This window comes from Papio anubis, chromosome 15 (genome assembly GCF_008728515.1).
Source record: "Papio anubis isolate 15944 chromosome 15, Panubis1.0, whole genome shotgun sequence".
NCBI classification, from domain to species: domain Eukaryota; kingdom Metazoa; phylum Chordata; class Mammalia; order Primates; family Cercopithecidae; genus Papio; species Papio anubis.
This window is the reverse complement of record NC_044990.1, coordinates 27,629,454-27,655,592: the sequence shown is the minus strand read 5'-3', so window position 1 is coordinate 27,655,592 and position 26,139 is coordinate 27,629,454. Positions and strand designations below refer to the sequence as shown.

Sequence of the window (26,139 nt, the reverse complement as noted above, 5' to 3'; positions counted from 1 at the left end):
CCACCATGCCTAGCTAATTTTTGTATTTTTAGTAGAGACAGGGTTTCACTATGTTGCCCAGGCTTGTTTTGAAGTCCTGACCTCAGGTGATCCACCCGCCTCAGCCTCACAAAGTGCCGGGATTACAGGTGTAAGTCACTGCACCCAGCCCATTTCTAATCTATTTTGATCCTGTCTTTCAAGATCCAAAAAGAGAGTACTTCCATCCAACATTAACCAATTAGCATTCATATAATGGTAGATGGTAAAGGGTATATGCTAGGTAAAATAAGACATGGTCTCTATCTCCAGGCAATTTATATATTTCTGTGGCAGAGGGGCAAACTACCTAGATAAAACACCAACAGTATATACAATTGGGGGAAATTATGTGGTATAGACAATAATCTTATTAGCCAAACTGACATATGAATACCATTAGTACCTGATAAACATGGCAGTCTCAGAAAGTATTTTTAGAATGGAATATGACTTATTATAGCTAGGAATTATAAAGTGTCATGTTAATCAAGAAAGGTAATTTTAAAATCTTAAGGCTTGTTAAGTTTGGTTTTAGGTATGACAGAAACTGGAGCAATAAACTCAGATTTTAAACCATTGCGTTTCTAAGGGGAAAAATTATGAAACAAATTATACCTGAGATTTTTGCCTCTGGGCTTCTACTGCTGGGAAAAGCTCCATCCAGAGGCTGAGCAGAGTGAAAAGGTTGACTTTAGAAAGTCTTGGTATCTGACCTACAAAAGAGACGACAAACACTTTAAAACGTGTTACTAATGGCGAAAAAGGGAGCCAATCTCAATGCCACTTGGGTGCTGCAGCATAAGCCCAGCTGCTTTCGCATGAGGCACAGAAAAAGATCAGGGTTTAAGAGAGTCAGAAGTATCTTAGCAGGAGACGCTTCAGTCTTAGTCGTGGCTACCTCCTTTCCCACTTAAAAAGTTGGGCCCTCTTTCTCCAGCCCTCACCCTGCAGGAAAAAACGGTACAGCTAATACACATTGCTGGGGGGACAACCCAAAGCAAGCTGTGAAAAGTCTTCGCATCTGACGTCGTCGTGGTGCAAGCTTTTCTTTGGACTGTACTGGGGCGTTGCTAAAAGAAAAGCCCGAAAAATGCGCTGACCTTCGACGGTAAAGCAGTCGAAATACAGGAAATACAGGAAAGCGTCACGTGCGGTTAATTTGGAAATCAAGGCAAAAGCGCGCTTTGGAAATATTCAGGCTCTTTGACCTCAGAGCCCCAGCTCTACGTCCTGTGAGAAACAAATAAGAGGGGTTAAAAAGTCACACTTCAAAAGCCGGTGCGACCGAGCCGAGCGGTTCTGGTGACTGAGGAGGGGACACGGAGAGGGCGAGCAGGAGACATCCAGAAGCAGCAGGGGAGGCAAAGAGGTGCAGACAAGGAATCTGGAGTTCAATGACGGGAGACGCACAGGACAGAGCGAAAGGTAGGGTGGCGGGAGCAGGGTCTGGGACACTCACCGGTCATGCTGCCAGTCTGGGTGCTAACTGACCGCCCGGCCCTCGCGCTCTCCAAATTTTGCATCTGCCCAGCTTCTTTCATCCCAAACCTAGCGTCCTCTGCTGCCAAGGAAACCTCTCCCAGTCAGACATGATCTTGGCCTCAGCGTCCCCGCCTCTCGCCTCCTCTCAGCAACTGTAAGGCAATGGCCCACTAGGCGCAGCCAGATGACGCCTCAAGCTTGACCGCCACTTCAGGGCTCCTCGTGTGACGTCATAGAGAGGCGGGGCTGCGGCGCCAGAGGGCTGCCCCTCGGCCCGTGACCGAGTTGATAAGCACCGAGTTGGTAAGCACCGAGCTGTAAATCGCTTGAGACCTGTATTTCGTTGTGTCGTTGGTTTTGCCAAGTAAGGTCACTTGAGGATTTCTTGGCTCGAGGTCCCAGGTTGCGCAGACGCTGACTGCATCGAGTTGAGAATTTTGGTCAGAATGTTAAAGTGGAAACCTACCCCAGGCTATCATGGTCAGTGTTTTAGAGAACTTCGTGGGTGGGGGTGTGGAGCGGGGCGGTCCAGGATGTTCTGTCATCAGAGACTGGCGGGTTCTGGGGAACTTAGTGCCGTGGAACACAGCAGGGACGTTCTGCTTCTCGTCAAGAACATGAAGACGTTGAGAGGTGGAATTGTAACAGGGCAAAAGGTGAGAGGAGGCAGTAGGAACTATTTTGTTTTTAATTTCTAACGTCTAGTTTATTTCCACAAAACATCTGTATCATACCAGTTCTTTGAAATTGGTTCAGACTTGTTTCATGGCCTAGATCAGCACTGTCCAGTAGAACTTCCTGTAATATTCTATATCTGCACTGTCCAGTATGGTAGCCACCAGCCTGTGGCTATTGAGCATCTGAAATGTGACCAGTACAACCAAGGAACTGCCTTTTTCGCTTCATTTAGTTTTAATTAATTTACATTTTAAGTAGTGACATGTGACTATTGGCTACTATTGTATTGGACAATAGTAGACTCTCATCCTGGAATTCCTATTAGGTATCGGTTAAACCGTCTGAGGTTTTAAATTATTATTTTTAAAATATTCCATCGTTTTGTTTCTCTGAGCCACGTTCTGGCTAATTTCTTCAGATCTATCTTTCAGCTTGCTGTTTATTTCTTTGGCTGTGTAGAATTTTTTCTAATTCGCCTACTCTGGGCTCTTCAGGTGATTTGACTATATCCAGAGAACTCCATTCTGCACCTTTCCTGAAGTCTAGACTTTGTTGACAGTGCTTTGATGGCAATTAACACTAAGGCTTAAAGACAGGGCATGGACTAGGGGAAAATATGTGCAAATCACGTGTCCAACAAAGGACTCATATCCAGAATATATAAAGAACCATATAAACTCAGAGTAAGTAAATAAACAGTCCAGTTAGAAAATGGATCAAAGACTTGAATAGTCGTTTCACCAAAGAAGATATACAGATGGCAGATAAAAATGTAAAACAGTGTTCAGTGTCATTAGCCATTAGGGAAATGCATATTAAAACCACAATGAGATTCTACCGCACATCTATTAAAATGGCTAAAATAACAAGTACTGACAGCACTAAATGCTGGTGAGGATGCAGAGCAACCAGATCTCTCATACATTGCTGGTAGGACTATAAAATGGCATAATCACTCTGTAAAACAGTTTGACAGTTTCTTATAAAGTTGCACATATGCTTATCATATCACCCAGCAATGACACTCTGGGTATTTATCCTAGACAAACCAAAACTTATGTTCAAACAAAACTCTGTACATGAATGTCATGGTGGCTTTATTTTTAATAGTCAAAAACTGAAAACAGTCCGAGTGTGGTGGCTCATACCTGTAATCCCAGCACTTTGGGAGGCCGAGGCCGGTGAATCATGAGGTCAGGAGTTTGTGATCAGCCTGGGGAACATGGTGAAACCCCTGTCTCTACTAAAAAATACAAAAAAATTGACCAGGCGCGGTGGCTCACACCTGTAATCTCAGCACTTTGAGAGGCTGAGGCGAGCAGATCACGAGGTCAGGCGATCAAGACCATCCTGGCTAACATGGTGAAACCCCGTCTCCACTAAAAATACAAAAAATTAGCCGGGCATGGTGGCAGGCACCTGTAGTCCCAGCTACTCAGGAGGCTGAGGCAGGAGAATGGCATGAACCTGGGAGGTGGAGCTTGCAGTGAGCTGAGATGGTGCCACTGCACTCCAGCTTGGGCGACAGAGTGAGACTCCATCTCAAAAAACACAACTGTAAACAAGCCAAACAGTCCTTAGTGAGTGAATAGAAAGCAAATGGAGTACATCCATGCCATGGGACACTACTCAGCCATAAAAAGTAATGAGCTATTGATACATACAACTTGAATGAATCTCAAGGGCATTGTGGTGAGTTTTTAAAAGCCAATCTCAAAGGGTTGTATACTGTATGATTCCATCTAGGTATCATTCTCAAAGCCAAAAAAAAAAAAAAATAGCGATGAAGAACGAATCCATGATTGCCAAGTGTTATGGTTGGGACAAGGGTCTGACTAGTAACACGACAGAATCTCTTTGTGTTGACAGTTACTCATATCTATACATCTGATAAAATTCATAGAGCTATACACCGAAAATGCAAAGTGGTATATTCAAAACTAGTAAAACACAAATAAGATCTATACCTGTATTTTTATTTATTTATTATTATTATTATACTTTAAGTTCTAGGGTACATGTGCATAACGTGCAGGTTTGTTACATATGTATACTTGTGCCATGTTGCTGTGCTGCACCCATCAACTCGTCAGCACCCAACTACTCGTCATTTACATCAGGTATAACTCCCAATGCAATCCCTCCCCCCTCCCCCCTCCCCATAATAGGCCCCGGTGTGAAGATTTTTAGTTTCTTTGCGCTGGGTACGTAATTACTCCTTTAGCTCTGAGAAGTTTGATGGACTGAAGCTTTCTTCTCTCATCTCCTCAAAGTCATTCTCCGTCAAGCTTTGATCTGTTGCTGGCGATGAGCTGCGCTCCTTTTGCCGGGGGAGATGCGCTCTTATTTTTTGAATTTCCAGCTTTTCTGCCCTGCTTTTTCCCTATCTTTGTGGTTTTATCTGCCTCTGGTCTTTGATGATGGTGACGTACTGATGGGGTTTTGGTGTAGGTGTCCTTCCTGTTTGATAGTTTTCCTTCTAACAGTCAGGACCCTCAGCTGTAGGTCTGTTGGAGATTGCTTGAGGTCCACTCCAGACCCTGTTTGCCTGGGTATCAGCAGCAGAGGCTGCAGAAGATAGAATATTGCTGAACAGCGAGTGTACCTGTCTGATTCTTGCTTTGGAGGCTTCCTCTCAGGGGTGTATTCCACCCTGTGAGGTGTGGGGTGTCAGACTGCCCCTAGTGGGGGATGTCTCCCAGTTAGGCTACTCAGGGGTCAGGGACCCACTTGAGCAGGCAGTCTGTCCCTTCTCAGATCTCAACCTCCGTGTTGGGAGATCCACTGCTCTCTTCAAAGCTGTCAGACAGAGTCGTTTGTGTCTGCAGAGGTTTCTGCTGCTTTTGTTGTTATCTGTGCCCTGTCCCCAGAGGTGGAGTCTACAGAGACAGGCAGGATTCCTTGAGCTGCTGTGAGCTCCACCCAATTCGAGCTTCCCAGCAGCTTTGTTTACCTACTTAAGCGTCAGCAATGGCGGGCGCCCCTCCCCCAGCCTCGCTGCTGCCTTGCCGGTAGATCACAGACTGCTGTGCTAGCAATGAGGGAGGCTCCGTGGGCGTGGGACCCTCCCGGCCAGGTGTGGGATATTATCTCCAGGTGTGCCTGTTTGCTTAAAGCGCAGTATTGGGGTGGGAGTTACCCGATTTTCCAGGTGTTGTGTGTCTCAGTTCCCCTGGCTAGGAAAAGGGATTCCCTTCCCCCTTGCGCTTCCCAGGTGAGGCAATGCCTCGCCCTGCTTCAGCTCTCGCTGGTCGGGCTGCAGCAGCTGACCAGCACTGATTGTCCGGCACACCCTAGTGAGATGAACCCAGTACCTCAGTTGAAAATGCAGAAATCACCGGTCTTCTGTGTCGCTCGCGCTGGGAGTTGGAGACTGCTATACCTGTATTAACAGTATTGTACCAGTATCAGTTTCCTGATTTTACCAAAGTGCTATGAATATGTAAGACATATCGTTGCAGAAGCTGGATGAAGGGTAATATAGGAGCTCTATTATTTTTGCAACTTTCCTTACGTTTTAAACTCTCTAAATAACTAGATAGATGTATATATACCTATATATGTGTTGTGTGTGTGTGTGTATCTTTGATCCCCAGCAGTCTAGATCTGCCCTGCCCTTCAAACAGTCATTAGCGTTACTGCTCATTAACCTCTCTTTGGACTCCTGGTCTCATTTCATTTTCAGTCCTTTAGTATTTCAGAGCAGTTTAAATACTTGGACTATTTCTCTTACTTTCTTGCTAGCTCAGCCATATTTTATCCTGCATATTTAGGTATTTGTAGCTGAAATATTTTTCAGACTAGGCTAACTTTTCCACAGTATTGGTGGAATAATTGTTCTGCTACAGAGGAATAAGAGGACTAAAAAGGATTATAAAATGAAATTTTCCCTAAGTGCTGAGAAGTGGACAAGCTCAGAGCAGCTGAGTTCTACAAAGGCCAGTTTAATCAATAAAATGGTTTTTAAATCAATAAACAATTCTATATATCAAGTGGAAAGAGCATGGGTTTTGGTATGAGATAGACAAGCTGTATTCACACTCTAAGCACAGAAGTTATTTACCAGTTGCTGTATCAGTTGGCTTAGACCCAGCTTGTTGTGGGTAACAAATGTGAACCCGCAAAATCTAAGACAGGTCTCAGTTAATTTAGAAAGTTTATTTTGCCAAAGTTAAGGATGTGCGCCCGTGACACAGCCTCAGGAGGTCTTGATGACATGCGCCCAAGGTGATCAGAGCACAGCTTGGTTTTGTACGTTTTAGGGAGACATGAAACATCAATCAACATATGTAAGATGAACATTGGTTTGGTCTAGAAAGGTGGGACATCTCAAAGTGAGGAGGGGGCTTCCAGGTCTTAGGTAGATAAGAAACAAATGCTTGCATTCTTTTGAGTTTCTGATTACCCTTTCCAAAGGAGGCAATCAGATGTACATTTATCTCAGTGAGCAGACGGATGACTTTGAATAGAAGGGAGGCAGGTTTGGCCTAAGAAGTTCCCAGCTTGACTTTTCCCTTTAGCTTAGTGATTTGGAGACCCCAAGATTTTTTGTTCACACAAATAACCATGAAATCTCAGGGGCTTGCCCCAACAAAGGTTAATTTTTACTCATGTTACGTGCTGCTGCTCCTGTGAGTTGGCTCTGGGATCCAGGCTAAAGGAGCAGCCTCTGTCCCTTCTTTCTTTTTTCTGCCCTCAATTCCCCTGTATGTGACTCATCTTCCTAGCATGCTAGTTGCTTCTTTGGCTTTCCAGCCCCTTCCTCTGCCTCTGCTGTAATAGCCCCTTCTCTTTGAAGGGGAGGGGAGGGGAAGTTATCAAATGGCTTTTTGACTGAGTTACTCAGGGAAGAAGGAAGGGAGGGAGGAAGGAAGGGGCTAGGGAAAGAAGGAAGGAAAGCATGATGGTAAAACATTTATCACAAATTTTCATGAAGCCTACATGATCCCAAGTAGTACGCAGACAGCTTAAGTGTTAACAACTCTGCAGGCCCTCCCTCTGCCTTTCCATGAGAGGGAGCTGTCTTCTACCAGTGAGGGCAAAGGGCCAGTGTGACAGCCTTTTGGATCTGCACTTGTGGCTCCTGGGCTCTTGTTTGGCATCCCCAGGAGAAATGAGTTTGGACAAATGAATTGAAGGATGGTAAAAAACAGGATTTTATTGCTGATAAAAGTGGGAGCTGAAAAGGGGATGTGCTGGGAAGGTAATTTTCCCCTGAAGTCTGGCCGTCTCTGGCCAGATTCTTCTCTGAAGTTATGCTGTCAAGCTGTCTCTCTGAAGTCAAGCCACTTCTCTCCAATGTTGAGCCATAGTCTCTCATGTCAAGCTGCTTCTCGTTTCTGCCGGCTGAGTCTGGAGTTTTTATAAGCACAGTATAGGGGGCAGAGCAGGCCATGGGTGGTTTTGGAAAAGGCAACATTTGAGCGGGAAAACAGGGATATAAGTTCTCATTTTGGGCTGCAGTCTCAGGCTTTTTGGCTTGAGGATGGGGTTTGCCAGGGACCTGCCCCTGTCTCCTGGAATTTCTCTGCCTCCTGTCTCCATCATTATGATCTTAACGTCAGAAATTCTATCTCTAGGAACAATGGGGATGCAAAGGTCAGGATCTAGTGACAAGGCAGTGGTAACAAGGAAGTGGGCTGAATTGTGGCCTGATTCGTTCTTTTTTTTTTTTTTTTTTTTGAGACAGAGTCTCACTCCAGGCATACTGGAGTGTAGTGGCACAATATTGGCTCACTGCAACCTCTGCCTCCTGGGTTCAAGTGATTCTCATGCCTCTGCCTCCTGAGTAGCAGGGATTATAGACACATGCCACCAAGCCTGACTAATTTTTGTATTTTTAGTAGAGACCAGGTTTCGCCATGTTGGCCGGGCTGGTCTCAAACTCCTGAACTCAAGCCATCCACCTGCCTTGGCCTCCCAAAGTGCTGGGATTACAGGTGTGAGCCACTGTGCCTGGCTGATTAGTGTTTTTTTTTTTTTTTTTTTCTTTCTTTTTGGTAGATACAGAGTCTTGCTCTGTCGCCCCAGGCTGGAGTGCAGTGGCACAATCTCAGCTCACTGCAACCTCTGCCTCCCGGGTTCAAGCATTTCTCCTGCCTCAGCCTCGGAGTAGCTGGGACTATAGGCACATGCTGCCATGCCCAGCTAATTTCTTTTGTATTTTGGTAGAGATGGGGTTTCACCATGTTGCCCAGGCTGGTCTCAAACTCCTGAGCTCAGGCAATCTGCCCGCCTCGGCCTCCCAAAGTGCTAGGATTACAGGTGTGAGCCACTGTGCCTGGCTGATTTGTTCTTAATTTTAACTATATTTCTGTCCAGAACCCAGCATGCTATTCTTGTCAACCCTGTGGGGATGGTTTCAGTTTGGTCATTTTGGGCAAAAAATGTGATTATCACCACCACTCTGAGTCCGGAGATTAAGGTTTCCTAAACAATTCTCAGAAGGCCATTCCTGGCAGCACTTAAACCCTGAGGAAGCAAAGAGAAACCTGAAACAAAATCCAGATGCCCTTCAGGAATATGTGCTTCGTTATGGAGGGCAGTGCTGCCAAAGATAAATGACTTCTCAGGTTTTCCATATATTGTCCCAAATGGTCTTCTCGGAAAAGTAAACTTGGTGCCGTGTTGATTAATGTGCTACAGAGTAAGAAGGTTCAGGCAGCCCTGGAAATGGTGCTCCCCCGAGGTGGGAAGGACTGGTAAGCCCACTTTCCCTTGTTCTCCCAAGCTCTCTACCAAAAGGCTGCCTGAGAGGGGGTGGGCAGAGCGGCCTGGGCAGCACAGTCAATGTCCAAGTTCATTTTGGGTCCCTGTTTGTATGGTGCCTCTGGACTGTCAGGTAGGGCCACCTGGGTTCAGATATTTCTTAATCAGCATCCCTATAGAAGTTCTCTAATTAGACACATTAGAAATCAACAGAAGGAGGGCTGGGTGCAGTGGCTTGTGCCTATAGTCCCATCCCTTTGGGAGGCCGAAGCCAGAGAATTACTTGAGGCCAGCAGTTCAAGACCAGCCTGGGCAACATAGTGAGACTCAATCTTTACAAAACATTTTTTTAAAATTAGCCAGTTGTGGTAATGTGCAACTGTAGCCACAGCTACTCCAGAGGCTAAGGTGAGAGGATTGCTTGAGCCCAAGAGTTTGAGGCTGCAGTGAGCTATGATTGCACCACTGTACTCCAGTCTGGGCAACAGAGTGAGACCCCATCTCTAAACAGAAATAAAAAAGAAATCAACAGACTAGAGGGAGGAGTAGGGATGAGAGGATGGATAGAAGAGGGAGTAGGGAGGAAACTAACACTGATAGAATATCTGCTATGATCAGACACCCTATGTAACAATAATGATAATAGTAGTAATAATGGTATCTTATATTCTTGAGTGTTTACTATGTTGCAGGCTCTGTTCTAGGTACTTTATGTTTATTATCTCATTTGCTCCTTCTAGCAACCTTGTGATGTGGGCAGTATTATTTAGTTCCACTTATGGGAACCAAGACATTCGGTGACTTGCCCCAATAGACATAGCTTGAAAGGGGTGGGGGCAGGATATGAATGGACATTATGACTTCATTTAATACCCACAACAACCCACTGATACAGATTTTTATCATCTCCACTATGCAGGTGAGGAAACTAAGACCCTCAGACCAGCAACATCGCCATCACATGGGAGCTTGTGAGAAAAGCAGAATCTTGGGCTGCACTTCAGACTGTGTGAGTCAGAATCTGTACATCCACCACTGGGGTAGGCCAGTGGGCTCCAGCGATTCTCAAACTGGAGTATGCGTAAGAGTCCCTCAGAGACTGTTAAAACCCAGATTTCTGGGTCCCAGCCTTAGAAATTCTGAATCAGTGGTTTTTAGCTAAAGTATTTTGGCCCTCTGTAGAACTGCTTTTACCAAAAGCAATTGATACCAACTACTTTTTGGTATCATATTGTATGCTGATGTTAACTGATGCCAGAAGCAAAATTTTCATACCAGATTCGAGCAAATGTCAAAGTTTTATTTGGCCCAGAGGTTACAAACTTTTTTGGAAAGTCCCAGATAGCAAATATGTTTGGCTTTTCAGACCATTTAGTCTGTGTCACAACTATTCCATTCTGCTGCAAAAGCAGCCATAGATGATATGAAAATGACTGAGTGTGGCCGTTTTCCAATAAAACTCAATTAACTCCCCCTCATTTAACTCCTAAATTGAGCGAACCATCGGTGGCGGCAATGAGACCTAGTTCAGAATGTATTTGAGGAACGGGATTTAAATACTTGAAGAGAAAAGGATTCTCTAAAACAGCTAAGTTAGGTACCATATGCCTGGTTAACTTTCTTTTTTTTTTTTTAATTTATTTATTATTATTATACTTTAAGTTTGTAGAATTTTTTATGTGCATAGCGTGCAGGTTTATTACATATGTATACTTGTGCCATGTTGATTGTGCTGCACCCATCAATAGATCATTTACATCGGTATAACTCCAATGCAATCCCTCCCTCCCCCTCCCCATGATAGGCCCGGTGTGTGATGTTCCCCTTCCCGAGTCCAGAGTGATCTCATTGTTCAGTTCCACCTATGAAGGTGAGAACATGCGGTGTTTGGTTTCTGTTCTTGTGATAGTTTGCTAAGAATGATGGTTTCCAGCTGCATCCATGTCCCTACAAAGGACACAAATATCCTTTTATGGCTGCATAGTATTCCATAAGATTGTTATGTATTGCCACATTTTCTTAATCAATCATCACTGATGGACATTTGGAGTTTGATTCAAGTCTTTGCTATTGTGAATAGTGCTGCAATAAATATGCGTGTGTAATGTCTTTTAGAGCAGCATGATTTATAATCCTTTGGGTATATACCCAGTAATGGGATGGCTGGGTCATATGGTGCATCTAGTTCTAGATCCTTGAGGAATGTCATCATACTGTTTTCGTAATGGTTGAACAGTTTACAATCCCACCAATAACAGTGTAAAAGTGTTCCTATTTCTCCACATCCTCTCAACACCTGTTGTTTCCCTGACTTTTTTTAATGATGCGCCATTCTAACTGGTGTGAGATGGTATCTCATTAATGGTTTTGATTTGCATTTCTCTGATGGCCAGTGATGTTGAGCATTTTTTCATGTGTCTGTTGGCTGTATGAATGTCTTCTTTTTGAGAAATGTCTGTTCATATCCTTTGCCCACTTTTGATGGGGTTGTTTGTTTTTTTTTTCTTTATAGAGATTTGTTTGAGTTCTTTGTAGGTTCTGGATGTATTTAGCCTTTGTCAGATGAGTAGATTGCAAAATTTTCTCCCCATTCTGTAGGTTGCCTGTTCACTCTGATGGTAGTTTCTTTTGCTGCATGCAGGAAACACTGGTTTAATTCAGATCCCATTTGTCAATTTTGGCTTTTGCTGCTGTTGCTTTTGGTGTTTTTTTTTGAACTGTAGAGTCTTTGCCCATGCCTATGTCCTAGATAGGTACTACCTAGGTTTTCCTCCTAGGATTTTTTATGAGTATTAGGTCTAACATTTAAGTCTCTAATCCATCTTGAATTAATTTTCATATAGGGTAAGGAAAGGATCCAGTTTCAGCTTTCTATATGGCTAGCCAATTTTCCAGCACCATTTATTAAATAGAATCCTTTCCCCATTTCTTGTTTCTCTCAGGTTTGTCAAGATCAGATGGCTGTAGATGTGATATTATTTCTGAGGACTCTGTTCTGTTCCATTGGTCTATATCTCTGTTTTGGTACCAGTACCATGCTGTTTTGGTTACTGTAGCCTTGTGAGTATAGTTTGAAGTCAGGTGGCATGATGATGCCTCAGCTTTGTTCTTTTGACTTGGGATTGTCTTGGAATCGCGAGGGCTCTTTTTGGTTCCATATGAACTTTAAAGCAGTTTTCCAATTCTGTGAAGAAACTCATTGGTATGATGGGGATGGCATTGAATCTATAAATTACCTTGGGCAGTATGGCCATTTCACGATGATTCTTCCTATCCATGAGTATGGTATGTTCTTCCATTTTGTTTGTGTCCTCTTTTATTTCACTGAGCAGTGGTTTTGTAGTTCTCCTTGAAGAGGTCCTTTACACACATCCTTAATAGAAGTTGGATTCCTAGGTGTTTTATTCTCTTTGGAAACAATTGTGAATGGAAGTTCATTCTGATTTGGCTCTCTGTTTGTCATTACTGGTGTATAAGAATGCTTGTGATTTTGCACATTAATTTTTGTATCCTGAGACTTTGCTGAAGTTGCTTTATCAGCTTAGGAGATTTTGGGCTGAGACAATGGGGTTTCCTAAATATGCAATCATGTCATCTGCAAACAGGGACAATTTGACTTCTTCTTTTCTAACTGGAATATGATTTCTTTCTCTTGCCTAATTGCCCTAGCAGAACTTTAACACTATGTTGAATAGAATTGGTGAGAGGGCATCCTATCTTTAATGCCAATGTTTCAAGGGAATTTTTCCAGTTTTGCCCATTCAATTATGATATTGGCTGTGGGTTTTGTCATAAGTAGCTCTTATTATTTTGAGAATTACGTTCCATCAATACCAAAATTTATTGTGGCGTTTTTTTAGCATGTGAAGGGCTGTTGAATTTTTGTCAAGCCTTTTCTGCATCTATTGAATAATCATGTGGTTCTTTGGTTCTGTTTATATGCTGGATTATGTTTATTGATTTGCGAATGTTGAATCTGACCTTGCATCCCAGGGATGAAGCCCTTGATCATGGTGGATAAGCTTTTTGATGTGTTGCTGAATCGGTTTGCCAGTATTTTATTGAGAATTTTGCATCGATGTTCATCAGAGATATTGGTCTAAAATTACTCTTTTTTCAATTGTCTCTGCCAGGCTTTGGTATCAGGATGATGTGGCTTCATAAAGGCGGATTGAGGTTCCCTCTTTTTTTTCTATTGATTGGAATAGTTCAGAGGAATGGTACCAACTCCTCGCATACCTCTCTGGTAGGAATTCAGCTGTGAATCCATCTGGTCCTGGACTTTTTTTGGTTGGTAGGCTAGTAATTGTGCCTGAATTTCCAGAGTCTGCTATTGGTCTATTCCAGGAGTTCAACTTCTTCCTGGTTTAGTCTTGGAAAATTAAGTGTCAGGAAATTATCCATTTCTGCTAGATTTTTCCAGTTTATTTCTGCGTGGAGGTGTTTATAGTATTCTGATGGTAGTTTGTATTTCTGTGGGGTCAGTGGTGATATCCCTTTGTCCTCATTTTTTAATTCGTCGATTTAGTTCTTCTCTCTTTTTCTTCTTTATTAGTCCTTCTAGTGGTCTGTCAATTTTGTTGATCTTTTTCAAAACCAACTCCTGGATTCATTGAAGTGATTTTTTGGAGGTTTTTCCTGTCTCTATCTCCTTCAGTTCTGCTCTGATCTTAGTTATTTCTTGCCTTCTGCTAGCTTTTAGAATGTGTTTGCTCTTGCTTCCTAGTTCTTTTAATTTAAGATGCCCTCAATTTTAGATCTTCCTGCTTTCTCTTGTGGGCATTTAGTGCTATAAATTTCCCTCTACACACTGCTTTAAAATGTGTCCAGGATTCTGGTATGTTTTATGCTTTGTTCTCATTGGTTTCAAGAACATCTTTATTTCTGCCTTCATTTAGATTTATGTGTCCAGTAGTCATTCAGAGGCAGTTGTTCAGTTTCCATGTAGTTGGCGGTTGGTTTTGATTGAGTTTCTTAGTCCTGAGTTCTAGTTTGATTGCACTGTGGTCTGAGAGACAGTTTGTTATAATTTCTGTTCTTGTACATTTTGCTGAGGGAGTGCTTTACTGATATATATGAATTGGGCAGATTAGATGCGATGTGGTGCCTGAAGATGTATATTCTGTTGATTTGGGGTGGAGAGTTCTATAGATGTCTATTAGGTCTGCTTGCTGCAGAGATGGTTCAATTCCTGGATATCCTTGTTCACTTTCTGTCTCGTTGGTCATGTGTGACAGTGGAGTGTTGAAGTCTCCCATTGTGTGTATGGGAGTCTAAGTCTCTTAAGTAAGTCTCTAAGGACTTGCTTTATGAATAATCTGGGTGCTCCCTGTATTTGGGTGCATATATATTTAGGATAGTTAGCTCTTCCTGTTGAATTGATCCCTTTACCATTATGTAATGGCCTTCTTTGTCTCTTTTGATCTTTGATGGTTTAAAAGTCTGTTTTATCAGAGACTAGTATTGCAATCCCGCTTTTTTGTTCTCCATTTGCTTGGTAAATCTTCCTCCATCCCTTTATTTTGAGGCCTATGTATGTCTCTGGGTGTGAGATGGGTCTCCTGAATACAGCAGACTGATGGATATGACTCTTTATCAGTTTGCCAGTGTGTGTCTTTTAATTGGAGCATTTAGTCCATTTACATTTAAGGTTAAGATTATTTATGTGTAGACTTGATCCTGCCAGCTATGATATTAACTGGTTATTTTTGCTCGTTAGTTTGTTGCAGTTTCTTCCTAGCCTCGATGGTCTTCACATTTTGGCATGTTTTGCAATGGCTGGTGCAGTTGTTCCTTTCATGTGTAGTGCTTCCTTCAGGGTCTCTTGTAAGGCAGGCCTGGTGGTGACAAAATCTCTAAGCATTTGCTTATCTGTAAAGGATTGTATTTCTCCTTCACTTATGAAACTTAGTTTGGCTGGATGAAATTCTGGGTTGAAAATTCTTTTCTTTAAGAATGTTGAATATTGGCCCCTTCTCTTCTGGCTTATAGAGTTTCTGCGAGATCTGCTTTCTGTTAGTCTGATGGGCTTCCCTTTGTGGGTAACCCACGACCTTTCTCTCTGGCTGCCTTTAAGATTTTTCCTTCATTTCAACTTTGGTGGATCACAGCGGTAGCGTGTCTTGGGTTGCTCTTCTCGAGGAGTATCTTTGTGGCGTTCTCTGTATTTCCTGTGGATTTGAATGTTGGCCTGCCCTACTAGGTTGGGGAAGTTCTCCTGGATGATATCCTGAAGGTGTTTTCCAACTTGGTTCCATTTTCCCCCTCACTTTCGAACCCCAGATCAGGCGTAGATTTGAGGTCTTTTCACATAATCCATACTTCTCTTGCAGGCTTTTGTTCATTTCTTTTCTTCTTTGTTCTTTGGACTTTCTTCTGCAGCTTCATTTCATTCATTTGATCCTCAATGCATTTGTTCTCTCTTCCAGTTGATGTTCGGTTACTGAAGCTTGTGCATTTTGTCCGCATTATTTCTAGATGTCATGGTTTTCATCTCTTTCATTTCATTTATGACCTTCTCTGCATTAATTACTCTAGCCATCAGATTCTTCCACTTTTTTTCCAGATTTTTTAGTTTCTTTGCTGGAGTGCGTGAATTCCTCCTTTAGCTCTGAAATTTGATGGACTGAAGCTTTCTTCTCATCTCATCAAAGTCATTCTCCGTCAGCTTTGAATCCGTTGCTGGCGATGAGCACAAGCTCTTTTGGGGAGATGGCTCTTATTTTTTGAATTTCAGCTTTTTCTGCCCTGCTTTTCCCCATCTTTGTGGTTTTATCCTGCCTCTGGTCATGTTTGATGATGGTGGCGATACTGATGGGAGGGTTTGGTGTAGGTGTCCTTCCTGTTTGATAGTTTTCCCTTCTAACAGTCAGGATGGCCCTCAGCTGTAGATCTGTTGGAGATTGCTTGGTCCACTCCAGACCCTGTTTGCCTGGGTATCAGCAGCAGAGGCTGCAGAAGATAGAATATTGTGAACAGCAGTGTACCTGTCTGATTCTTGCTTTGAAGCTTCCTCTCAGGGGTGTACTCCACCCTGTAGTGTGGGGTGTCAGACTGCCCCTGTGGGGATGTCTCCCAGTTAGGCTACTCAGGGTCAGGGACCCATTTGAGCAGGGGAGTCTGTCCCTTCTCAGATCAGCCTCCATGTTGGGAGATCCACTGCTCTCTTCAAAGCTGTCCAGAGTGGTTTAGATCGCAGAGGGGTTTTTTTTCTCACTTTCGTTTGTTATTGTTTACTGTGCCCTGTCCCAGAGGTGGAGTCTACAGAGACAGGCAGGTTTCCTTGAGCTGCTGTGAGCTCCACCCAGTTCCCGAGCTTCCCAGCAGCTTTGTTTACCTACTTAAAGCGTCCCAGCAATAGGCGAGGCGCCCCACCACCAGCCACCAGCTGCTGCCTTGCCCGGTAGATCACAGACTGCTGTGCCCAGCAATGAGGGAGGCTCCATGGGCGTGGACCCTCCGGCCAGGTGTGGGATATGATCTCCCTGGTGTGCCTGTTTGCTTAAAGCAGTGGTAGGTGGGAGTTACCCGATTTTCCAGGTGTTGTGTGTCTCAGTTCCTGGCTAGGAAAGAGGGATTCCCTTCCCCTTGGGCTTCCCAGGTGAGGCAATGCCTCACCCTGCTTCAGCTCTCGCTGGTCGGGCTGCAGCAGCTGACCAGCACCGATCGTCTGGCTATTCCCAGTGAGATGAACCCAGTACCTCAGTTGAAAATGCAGAAATCACCGGTCTTCTGTGTCGCTCGCGCTGGGAGTTGGAGACTGGAGCTGTTCCTATTCGGCCATCTTGCTCCGCCCCCGCCTGGTTAACTTTCTTTAGGGCAATGAAACCATACACTTTTGGGTTAACTGTTTTAAAAAGATTTTATTTTTTTAGAGCAGTTTTAGGTTCACAGCAAAATGCAGTGGAAAATAGAGATTTCCCATATGGCCCCTGCCACACACATGCACAGCCTCCCCAACTATTAACATCCCCCACCAGAGTGGTGCATTTGTTACAGTTGATGAACCTACATTGACACATCATCATCACCCAAAGTCTATAGTTTACATTAGAATTCACTCTTGGTGTTGTACATCCTCTGGGTTTGGGCAAATGTGTAGGGACATGTGTCTACCATTGTGGTATATCATACAGAGTAGTTTCACTGCCTTAAAAATCCTCTGTGCTTTGCCTTATTCATCCCTGCACCCTAACTCCTGGCAACACTAGTCTTTTTTACTGTCTCCATAGTTTTGCCTTTTCTAGAATGTCATATAGTTGGAATCATTGTATGTAGTTGTGGAGGCTAAAGCAACTCCATCTTGGATGCCAATCTGCCATGTTGACTTCTTGATTAACCTCAATTTAGGGAAGGCTGCTATCTTCCATTTTATCTACTGTTCCTTGTGTGAGAGCTTGTACTTACTGTAAATCCTGCCCTTAGGTCAAAATGACCTTGACCATAAATTCTGCTGTAGGCAGATTCACATAGCGTCTTGCCTTTCCCTGTAATTGTCCTACACATTCCTTCCCTATGACATGGAAGCCCTGGGTCTGTGGGGGTCATAGTATGGGAATCTAATACCTTGTCTGGCAGCTGCCCAGGACATTGTGGCTTCTCTTCCTAAGTCCCTATTAAATGTTTTTTTTTTTTTCTTCCGTGAAAAACTGAATGTCAGCTTCTTTCTTGGCCTCTTAGCTTTTGCAGACTTTAGGGGTAGATTTCCATAGACCTGCCCATTGCAGAACAGTAGTCTTTTCAGACTGGCTTCTCTCTTAGTAATATGCATTATTTAAGTTTCCTCCACGTCTTTTTGGGCTTGATAGTTCATTTATTTTTAGTGCCAAATAATATTCCATTGCTTGGTTGTACCACAGTTATTTATCTATTCACTTACCGAACAACATTTTGGTTGCTTCCAAGTTTGGACAGTGATTAAAAAAAAAAAAAAAAAAAAAAAGAGGCGTCTGCAGACACCCATGTGCAGGTTTTTCTGTGGACATATTTTCAACTCCTTTGGGTAAATACCAAGGAGTATGTTTGTTAGATCATATGGTAAGAGTATGTTTAGTTTTATAACAAACTGCCAAACTGTCTTCTAAAGTGACTGCAACTTTTTTTCATTTCTAACAGAAGTGAATGTGTAAACCAAAAATAAAATTCTAAGCCCCTCAACCATCTGATTGGACCCCTCCTCTCGGCCAAGGGCATCCAAAGTTAACCTGAAAAACTAATTCAGGTCAACTTTCAGGCCATGATGGGAAGGAAGAGCCGGATCTGCCTCATTATGCCCTCCTCCATTTTGGAATTACTGATAGAATAGAGTCTTTAAGTCTGATAAGAAACTTTTACAATCTATTCTCTCTGAAACCTGCTCCCTGGAGGCTTCACCTGCATGATAAAACTTTGGTCTCTACAACTGCTTATCTTAACCCAGACATTCCTTTCTATTGATTCTAGGTCTTTAAATAATAACTCTTTCAAACAATTGCCAGTCAGAAAACCTGTGAATCCACCTATGACCTGGAAGCCCCCGCTTCCAGTTGTCCCACCTTTCCAGACCTAACCAGTGTACATCTTACATGTATTAATTGATGTCTTATATCTCCCTAAATTGTATAAAACCAACTTGTACCCTGACCACCTTGGACACATGTTCTCAGGATCTTCTGAAGGCTGTGTCACAGGTCATTGGTCTCTCATATTTAGCTTAAAGTAAATCTCTTCAAATATTTTATAGAATTTGACTCTTCATTGACAAACAGGAGCTCTGGTTGCTCCACTTCTCACCTGCATTTGTTATTGTCAGTGTTCTGGAATTTGGCCATTGTAATAGGTATGTAATGGTATCTTGTTTGGGGTTAATTTACTTATTTAAAAAGGCTATAAAATCCTAACACTTTTTCAGTTTCAGCAATGTAATCTCTCTTTTTACAGGGCTATGCTTCTATGATTTGTGTGCTATTAATTTTAAAAATGTGACAACAAACTTGCATTCCCCCAGAATATCAAACAAGTGTTCCCTTTAACAATGTCCTACTTTTATTCAAGCAGTCATGTTATTTTCTAATAATAGAAAATGCAACTGGGCGCAGTGACTCATGCCTGTAATCCCAACACTTTGGGAAGCCAAGGCAAGTGGATCACGAGGTCAGGAGTTTGAGACCAGCCTGGCCAACATGGCAAAACCCTGTCTCTACTAAAACTACTAAAATTAGTTGGGTGTGGTGGTATCGTACACTTGTAATCACAGCTACTTGGGAGACTGAGGCAGGAGAATTGCTTGAACCTGGGAGGTGGAGGTTGCAGTGAGCTGAGGTTGTGCCACTGCACTCTAGCCTGGGTGACAAAGCAAGGCTCTATCTCAAAAAAAAAAAAAAAAAAAAAAAAAATGCTTGGCAAAAAAATTTAAGTAGTCACTATTTAATCATTTTCCAAGTGTGGGACAGTTTTTCTCATTGGCTTTATAAGAAAAAGTTCTAGGACATTCATTATGCTTGCTTTAAAGATTGTTGTTGAGGACATAGTTTTCTAGCTTTTAAGATGTCATCTTGGAACACTTGAAGGATTCTCCTGCCTCCTGTGAATCATGTAAACTTCTTAACCATATACCAGGATATGAATTTTATGTCCTCACTTTCCTCCTGGTATAATCTTATTTTGCCTATCCTAATTTTTTGTTAGTTTCTGCTTTCCCCATTTACTTCATGTGTGTTTTATTTTAGATGCTTTTATAAATTGCTTTATATGCTTTTTGGAACACAAATTTATTTTAATAAAAAGAATGTTCAGATTTGAGGACTCTTTAGTTCAAAGTGCCTTGAGGAAGAAGAGGGAGTTAGTATTTGCATACTTATGCAATAATACACATATGTCTTGTCAACAGCTAAAATGTAATTTATTCACATTTACATCGTCACTCATATGACAAAAGCTGAATGTTGTTAGTTTAGATGTGCATCACATACATTTCACCTGAGTGACCTAAATAACCTGGACAGTTGAAACTGCCTTTGCAAAGATTATGACAGTGAGGAAAATCTAGCATGGCTGACCCTGTCTTGCTTCTAGGTTCATAGGCTGGCTGTCCTCTCTCATTCCTGGTCATAGGCCAAGCTAACCATGGGAAGAATTTAGTTTATAGTTTAACTTGAAAGCAATAGTCTCTCCCTAAACTGACCCTCTCCTTGTCCAGGAACTAAAACTGCCTTTGTAAGTCTAATGAAAGGCCACGAGGTTAGGATTATGGGACGGCCTGAATTCTGCTAAATATGGGCATAGTTTCCATAATCTCTTACTGCCCAGGAGTCGTTGCTCCTATAGATAACATCACTATTGTAGAACCTAAGATTGATCTTGTGATATGTTTTTCAGAGTTTTGCATTCCGGTAACCAACTGATCTTACCCGGACCCGTGATGCATAACTTAGCTGGTCCTGTGGCCCACACCCAGAGGCAGATTCAATGCATGAAGACCGTTTTCCACACCCCTATGATTTCATCCCAACCAAGCAGCAGCATCCATTCCCTAGCCCCCTGCCCACCAAATTATCCATAAAAACTCTGGCTTCTGAGTTCTCAGCAAAACTGATTTGAATAATAACTCCAGTTCTTCCAGTTGGCTGGCCTTAGTTAATTAAACTCATTCATTACTGTAATACCATGTTCCCAGTGAATTGGTTTTGTCTGTGTAGCAGGCAGGACCAACCCATCAGGCAATCACACAGTTACTCTGTAGTACTTCTTTCTATTTTGCTTTTCAAACAAATTTCAAATATTATTAGATTGAAATAAACTATACAAAATTGCTTTTCCTCACAAAAATGCAATATTTTGTGTATTATTCCTAGGTAAACTACAAAACTTTTATTTTTGTAAGTTTTTTTTGCAAAAATAAATCAAGATGCTTATGCATATAAATCAAGATGAGGCAATGAAAAAAAAAACTCAAAGAATAACCAAAGAGAGACAAATCAGTTGTCAGTGTCCGTGAACTCATGTTCTGTATTGCTTGTAAAACAGAGAGTTCATGTGTGTCTGCTAAAAAGCTGATGGCCCTGTTAGGGTAGAGACACAACAAAGGGGTGCAAGCCCCAACAACACATGTGTTGCAACAGTGAGGTATCCCTCCATTCAAACTGTAACTCCTTCCTTCCTTCCTCCCTTCCTCCCTCCCTGCTTCCCCTCCTCCACACCTCCCTGTCCCTCCCCGCCCCTCCCCTTCCCTCCTTCCTTTCCCTTTCTTTCCTTTTTTTCCTTTCCTTCGTTTCCTTCGTTTCCTTCTCTTCTCTTCTCTTCTCTTTTCATTTCTTTTCTTGATGGGGGTCCCACTATATTGACCAGGCTGGTCTATAACTCCTGACCTCAAGGGATCCTCCCAACTCCACCTCTCAAAGTGCAGGATTACAGGCTGAGCAACTGGGCCTGGCTACTGTCCATTCTTTGATGAAGACAAAGTTTACCCTGAAATCCTGTTCAGGTGAGCACACAGTTTCTATCACTTTCTGGTAACTTCCTAAACTATTCCTTATGGAATGGTTTTAATAGTGCACTTAAAACACAATGTATTTGAGTTGGAAGCTTCATTTTTTTGTACGAATTGTTTTCTCCCTCCTGAACTTCCTCAATATTTATTTCTTCCAAAAACTGATAACCCAAATCCTGGTCATTAGGTCAGTAGATTATAAATGTCATTCCCAAAATGACTTCAATCCCTTCATCATGCCACTAGCGGGCATCGCATAGAAATGAAACTTGATACTTTCAATACCATCTTCTTGGAGACAGAGAAGTTTTCAAAGCATGCAAGTTCAGGCTGTGATTATTCAACAGGTAGGACATAGATGGCTAATGGATTTGGTGGGAGGGGTGTAGCCAAATTTACCTTCAGTGACTAAGTGGCCTACATGCAAGTCATAGTTTTACTCCCTAATAGTGAAAAACAAAGCATCTTAAAGTATTATATCAGGTATTGTCAGTAATTTCCGAGTTACTTTTGGAGGCTTTGACTCATTTGTATAGAGTTTGCTTTATGTGTCTATCATTAAATTCAAACCATGTTTTGTATTAAGAGTTATGTTAACCAAGTGACATGACCTGACCTCTGGTCAGTGTTTGTTGGGCTTATTTTGTGATGCTTACATTCATCTATGCTCACTCTCAGTCTCCATCCTGGGAACACAGGACCTGAAATGATATGTAAACATTAAGAAAGAGACATAAATATCAGGCAGATATCTAGCATCATAAATTGTGGACAGACAGAAGCTCTTTGCCTTTCCATCTGTATTTCCACTTGATCTTCCAACAGTGGAGCTCCATAGAAGTGCGTCTAGATTGGTGAGTCACTCTGTATATGTCAGCATAGTGTTACTCTGGCATGTTGAGCTGGAGATGTCTTGTGTCTTAGTATAAGTGCTTTGAGGTGCTAATCTGAGAAAATCCAAGTTTCTGAATAATGTGTTCTACCACTGGGATACTATTTCTAGTAATGTCAAAGGCTAGTTGAGATTCTAGGTTATCCTGGTAATCCCTGAAGAACTTCCCAGAAGGTTTCATTTGAACATCATGTTTAGTGGCCACATTAGTGGCTTCGTCAAACCAAAAATTATAATAAAATTCAATATTTTTTTTACCACTTCATTTGTGAATGTGATACTATAGTTAAACTGCTGCCTGTCAAGAAGTTGCCAGAAGTTTGCCACTGGAATTTTCCCCCCAAAGGCTCTTGTTAAGATAGGGCATTTTTTGAGGTGGGCGGATCACAAGGTCAAGAGATTGAGACCATCCTAGCCAACATGGTGAAACCCCATCTCTACTAAAAATACAAAAATTAGCCAGGCATGTTGGCATGTGCCTGTAGCCGCAGCTACTTGGGAGGCTGAAGCAGGAGAATTGCCTGAACCCCAGAGGCAGAGGTTGCAGTGAGCCGAGATTGTGCCACTGCACTCCAGCCCGGTGACAGAGCAAGACTCCATCTCAAAAAAAAAAAAAGGCATTTTTAAGAACAAACGAAACCAATGAAATAGAAATCTATTGATGCACAGAAGAGCACAAATGCTCGACAGCTATAAAGCCATTCCATCTAGCGTTCGTGCCATTCCTTATACCGTCCATACAAAAAACAAATGCAAGAGCTCCACTTAAATATCAAAAGCCATCATGCCTATCAGTTGAGGAAGGCCCATTTCCTTCAGTTATTACATCTCTCTTGACTGCTCTAAAGAAAGGGCAGATTTAACACAGTGGAATCCTAAAAGCAGTTGCAATGACCGTTAAGAAAAAAGAACAATTTTCTTCAGATACTCCCAGTGTGACAGACATGCTTACGACAAATCCTGACTTTCCAAGAACAGCAGAGTGCCTAGACACCTTGGGACTATTTCTCTAAAAGCCCAGTAGTCTGGATGTTCATTTTGGAAGGAAGCCTGTTGGACACAAATATACCTGAGCACACCACTACTCCCTGATCAGCCCCTACCATGTGTGTATGGAAGACACCACACGTTTTGGGCAGAAAGACTGATTCTTAAAAACAAGTCAATAGCTAAGATATAGAATCAACCTAGGTGCCCATCAATGGATGAATGGATAGGAAGATGTGGTTTATACATACATACATACATACATACATACATGTATGCATACACTGGAATACTATTCAGCCTTAAAACAGAAGGAAATCCTACCACTTGCAACACCACAGATGAACTTGAAAGACATTATGTTATGGGAAATAAGCCAGGCACAGAAAGACAAATACCACACAATCTCAGTCATATGTGGAATCTAAAAAAATTGAACTCATAAAAGCAGAGAGTAAAACAGTTACCAGGAAAGGGAAGCAGGGAGAGATTGGGGAGGTGTTAGTCAAAGGATTCAAAATTTTAGTCAGTCAGAGGGATTAAATTCAAGCAATCATGGTTGAGTGCGGTGCCTCATGCCTGTAATCCCAGCACTTTGGGAGGTCGAGACAGGAGAATTGCTTGAGGCCAGAATGGGCAACAAAGTGATACCCTATCTCTACAAAAAATTTAAAAATTAGTCAGGTATGGTGGCGTGTGCCTGTAGTCACAGTTACTCAGGAGGCTGAGGGAGCAGGATCACTTGAGCCCCTGAAGTCAAGGCTGCAGTGAGCCATGATCACGCCACTGCATTCCAGCCTGGGTGACAGAACAAGACCCTGTGTCAAACAAGAAAAGAAAAGAAAGCAAATCTATTATACATCGTGGTGACTATGGTTAACAAAAATAAATTGTATATTTGAAAATTGCTAAGAGAATAGATTTTAAATATTCTTACCAAAAAGAGTATGTGAGGTATTAGATATGCTAATTAGCTGGATTTAGCCATCCCACAATGTGTACAACATATATCTATCAAGACATCATGTTGCATACAATAAACATATACAATTTTTATTTGTTGATTTAAATAATTTCTTTAAAAAGTGCTGAGCATAGTTTGGTGCTGCTGTTGGGGGCTCAGGATCAGTGTGATGGACCTCACCATTGGATGTCCCACTTTTCCTCACTCCTTCCTGTCAGTCTCAGTTACCCCATCTCCAAACATCACTGTTCTGTTGCTAACAGCCCTTCCTCTCTTGTGCCATCCTATTGAATGCTTTTAACATGCTATTGGTAGGCACAGCAGATACCCCAACTTGTTAGCAACTGTATTTTAAATGAAATCAACCTCATGGACTTGAAAGCTTTATAAAAAGCTATTTTAGGTGCAACAAGTCCCTTTTGTTTAATTCTAGTACATTTCTTTTTTTTTTTTTTTTTGAGGCAGGGTCCTGCTCTCCTACCCAGGCTGGAGTGCAGTGGCACAATCATGGCTCACTGCAGCCTTGACCTCCTGGGCTCAAGTGCTCCTCCCACCTTAGCCCCCTGAGTAGAGTAGCTGGGACTGCAGACAGGCACCACCACACGTGGATATTTTTGTACTTTTTGTAGAGATGGGATTTCGTCATATTGCTTAGGCTGGTCTTGAACTCCCGGGCTTACGCGATTCTCCTGTTTCAACTTGCCAAAGTGTTCAGGTGAGAGCTACTGTACCTAGCAAATTTCTAAAATATACCCAAACCTACAAGGCTGAGGGAAGTGAGGGATTCACAGAATAATTTATGTAGAGGAGATGACAAATAATTTGGGTCTAACCTTCTTACTTTACATTTGAGCAAACTGAGCTCAGAAAGATTTAAGGACTCCTCAGATGGAGAGTTATTGTTAATAAACTATATGCAGCAGAGTTTGCATGGTTTGAGTCAACAATCACTATAACATCTTTTATTTTATTATTATTATTTTTTGAGACAAGTCACCCAGGTTAGAGTGCAGTGGTGCAAGCATAGCTCACTGCAGCCTTGAACTCATGGGCTCAAGTGATTCTCCCACCTCAGCCTCTCTAGCAGCTTGGGACTACAGGTGTGCACCACCACACCTGGCTAATTTTTTAGGTGTTTTTTTTTTTTTTTTTTTTGTAGAGACAGGGTCTTGCTATGTTGCCTAAGCTGGTCTTGAATTCCTGGCTTCAAATGGTCCTCCTGCCTTGGCCTCTCAAAGACTATAAAATCTTGACTACAACCATAGAAGGAAATTCTGGTTACTAAAAATAATACATTTAATGCTTGGCATAACTTCTCTAAATTCCCCTGCTCTTTATTAAAACTTATTTAATCACATCTATACTTATTGACATACTTTTTTCCCCCCATCCTGACAAGTCACAGAATCTTGAGGTTAAGGGTCCTGGTCCTATTATTATTATTTTGAGACAGTCTCACTCTGTTGCCCAGGCTGGAGCGCAATGGCACAATCTCAGCTCACTGCAACCTCCACCTCCTGTGTTCAAGTGATTCTCGTGCCTCAGCCTCCCGAGTAGCTGAGATTACAGGGACGTGCCACCACGCCCAGCAAGTTTTTTTTTTTTTTTTTTTTGTATATTTAGTACAGACAGGGTTTTACCATGTTGGCCAGGCTGTTCTCAAACTCCTGACCTCAAGTGATCCACCCACCTCGGCCTCCCAAAGTGCTGGGATTACAGGTCTATTCATTTTTATATATAGCCCAACAACTTAAACATAAAATATACTTTGCATATTTTCCTTGTCAAAGGAAATCAAAATGTATATGGAAATTAGTAAATGAACATTTAAAGAATCCAACTTAGGAACTGCTACTGGGAAATGTGTTTATAAAATGCATTTTTATTTTTATTTAGTTTTAGAGGTGGGGTTTTGCCCTGTTGCCCAGGCTAGTGTGCGGT

General features: G+C 42.3%; 1 protein-coding gene and 1 pseudogene across 2 annotated transcripts in view; one reads left to right on the top strand and one right to left on the bottom strand.

Annotated features, from left to right (window-relative positions):
• The window catches only part of CDADC1 (cytidine and dCMP deaminase domain containing 1), a 46,739-nt gene extending 45,031 nt beyond the window's left edge, over nucleotides 1–1,708 (bottom strand). Inside the window, exons 1-3 of one of the 2 annotated variants that reach the window (XM_009191927.4) lie at nucleotides 1,481–1,708; nucleotides 1,122–1,251; nucleotides 637–734 (exon numbers count right to left, since the gene is read on the bottom strand). In XM_009191927.4, coding sequence (XP_009190191.2) covers nucleotides 637–681 — 45 coding nt within the window. In that variant the 5' untranslated portion in view covers nucleotides 682–734; nucleotides 1,122–1,251; nucleotides 1,481–1,708. The remainder of the gene's footprint in view (nucleotides 1–636; nucleotides 735–1,121; nucleotides 1,252–1,480) is intronic. The other variant, XM_003913876.5, reaches the window with a different exon arrangement.
• Nucleotides 1,709–1,898: 190 nt separating this feature from the next.
• LOC101020899 overlaps nucleotides 1,899–26,139 on the top strand; it is a 44,149-nt pseudogene continuing 19,908 nt past the window's right edge.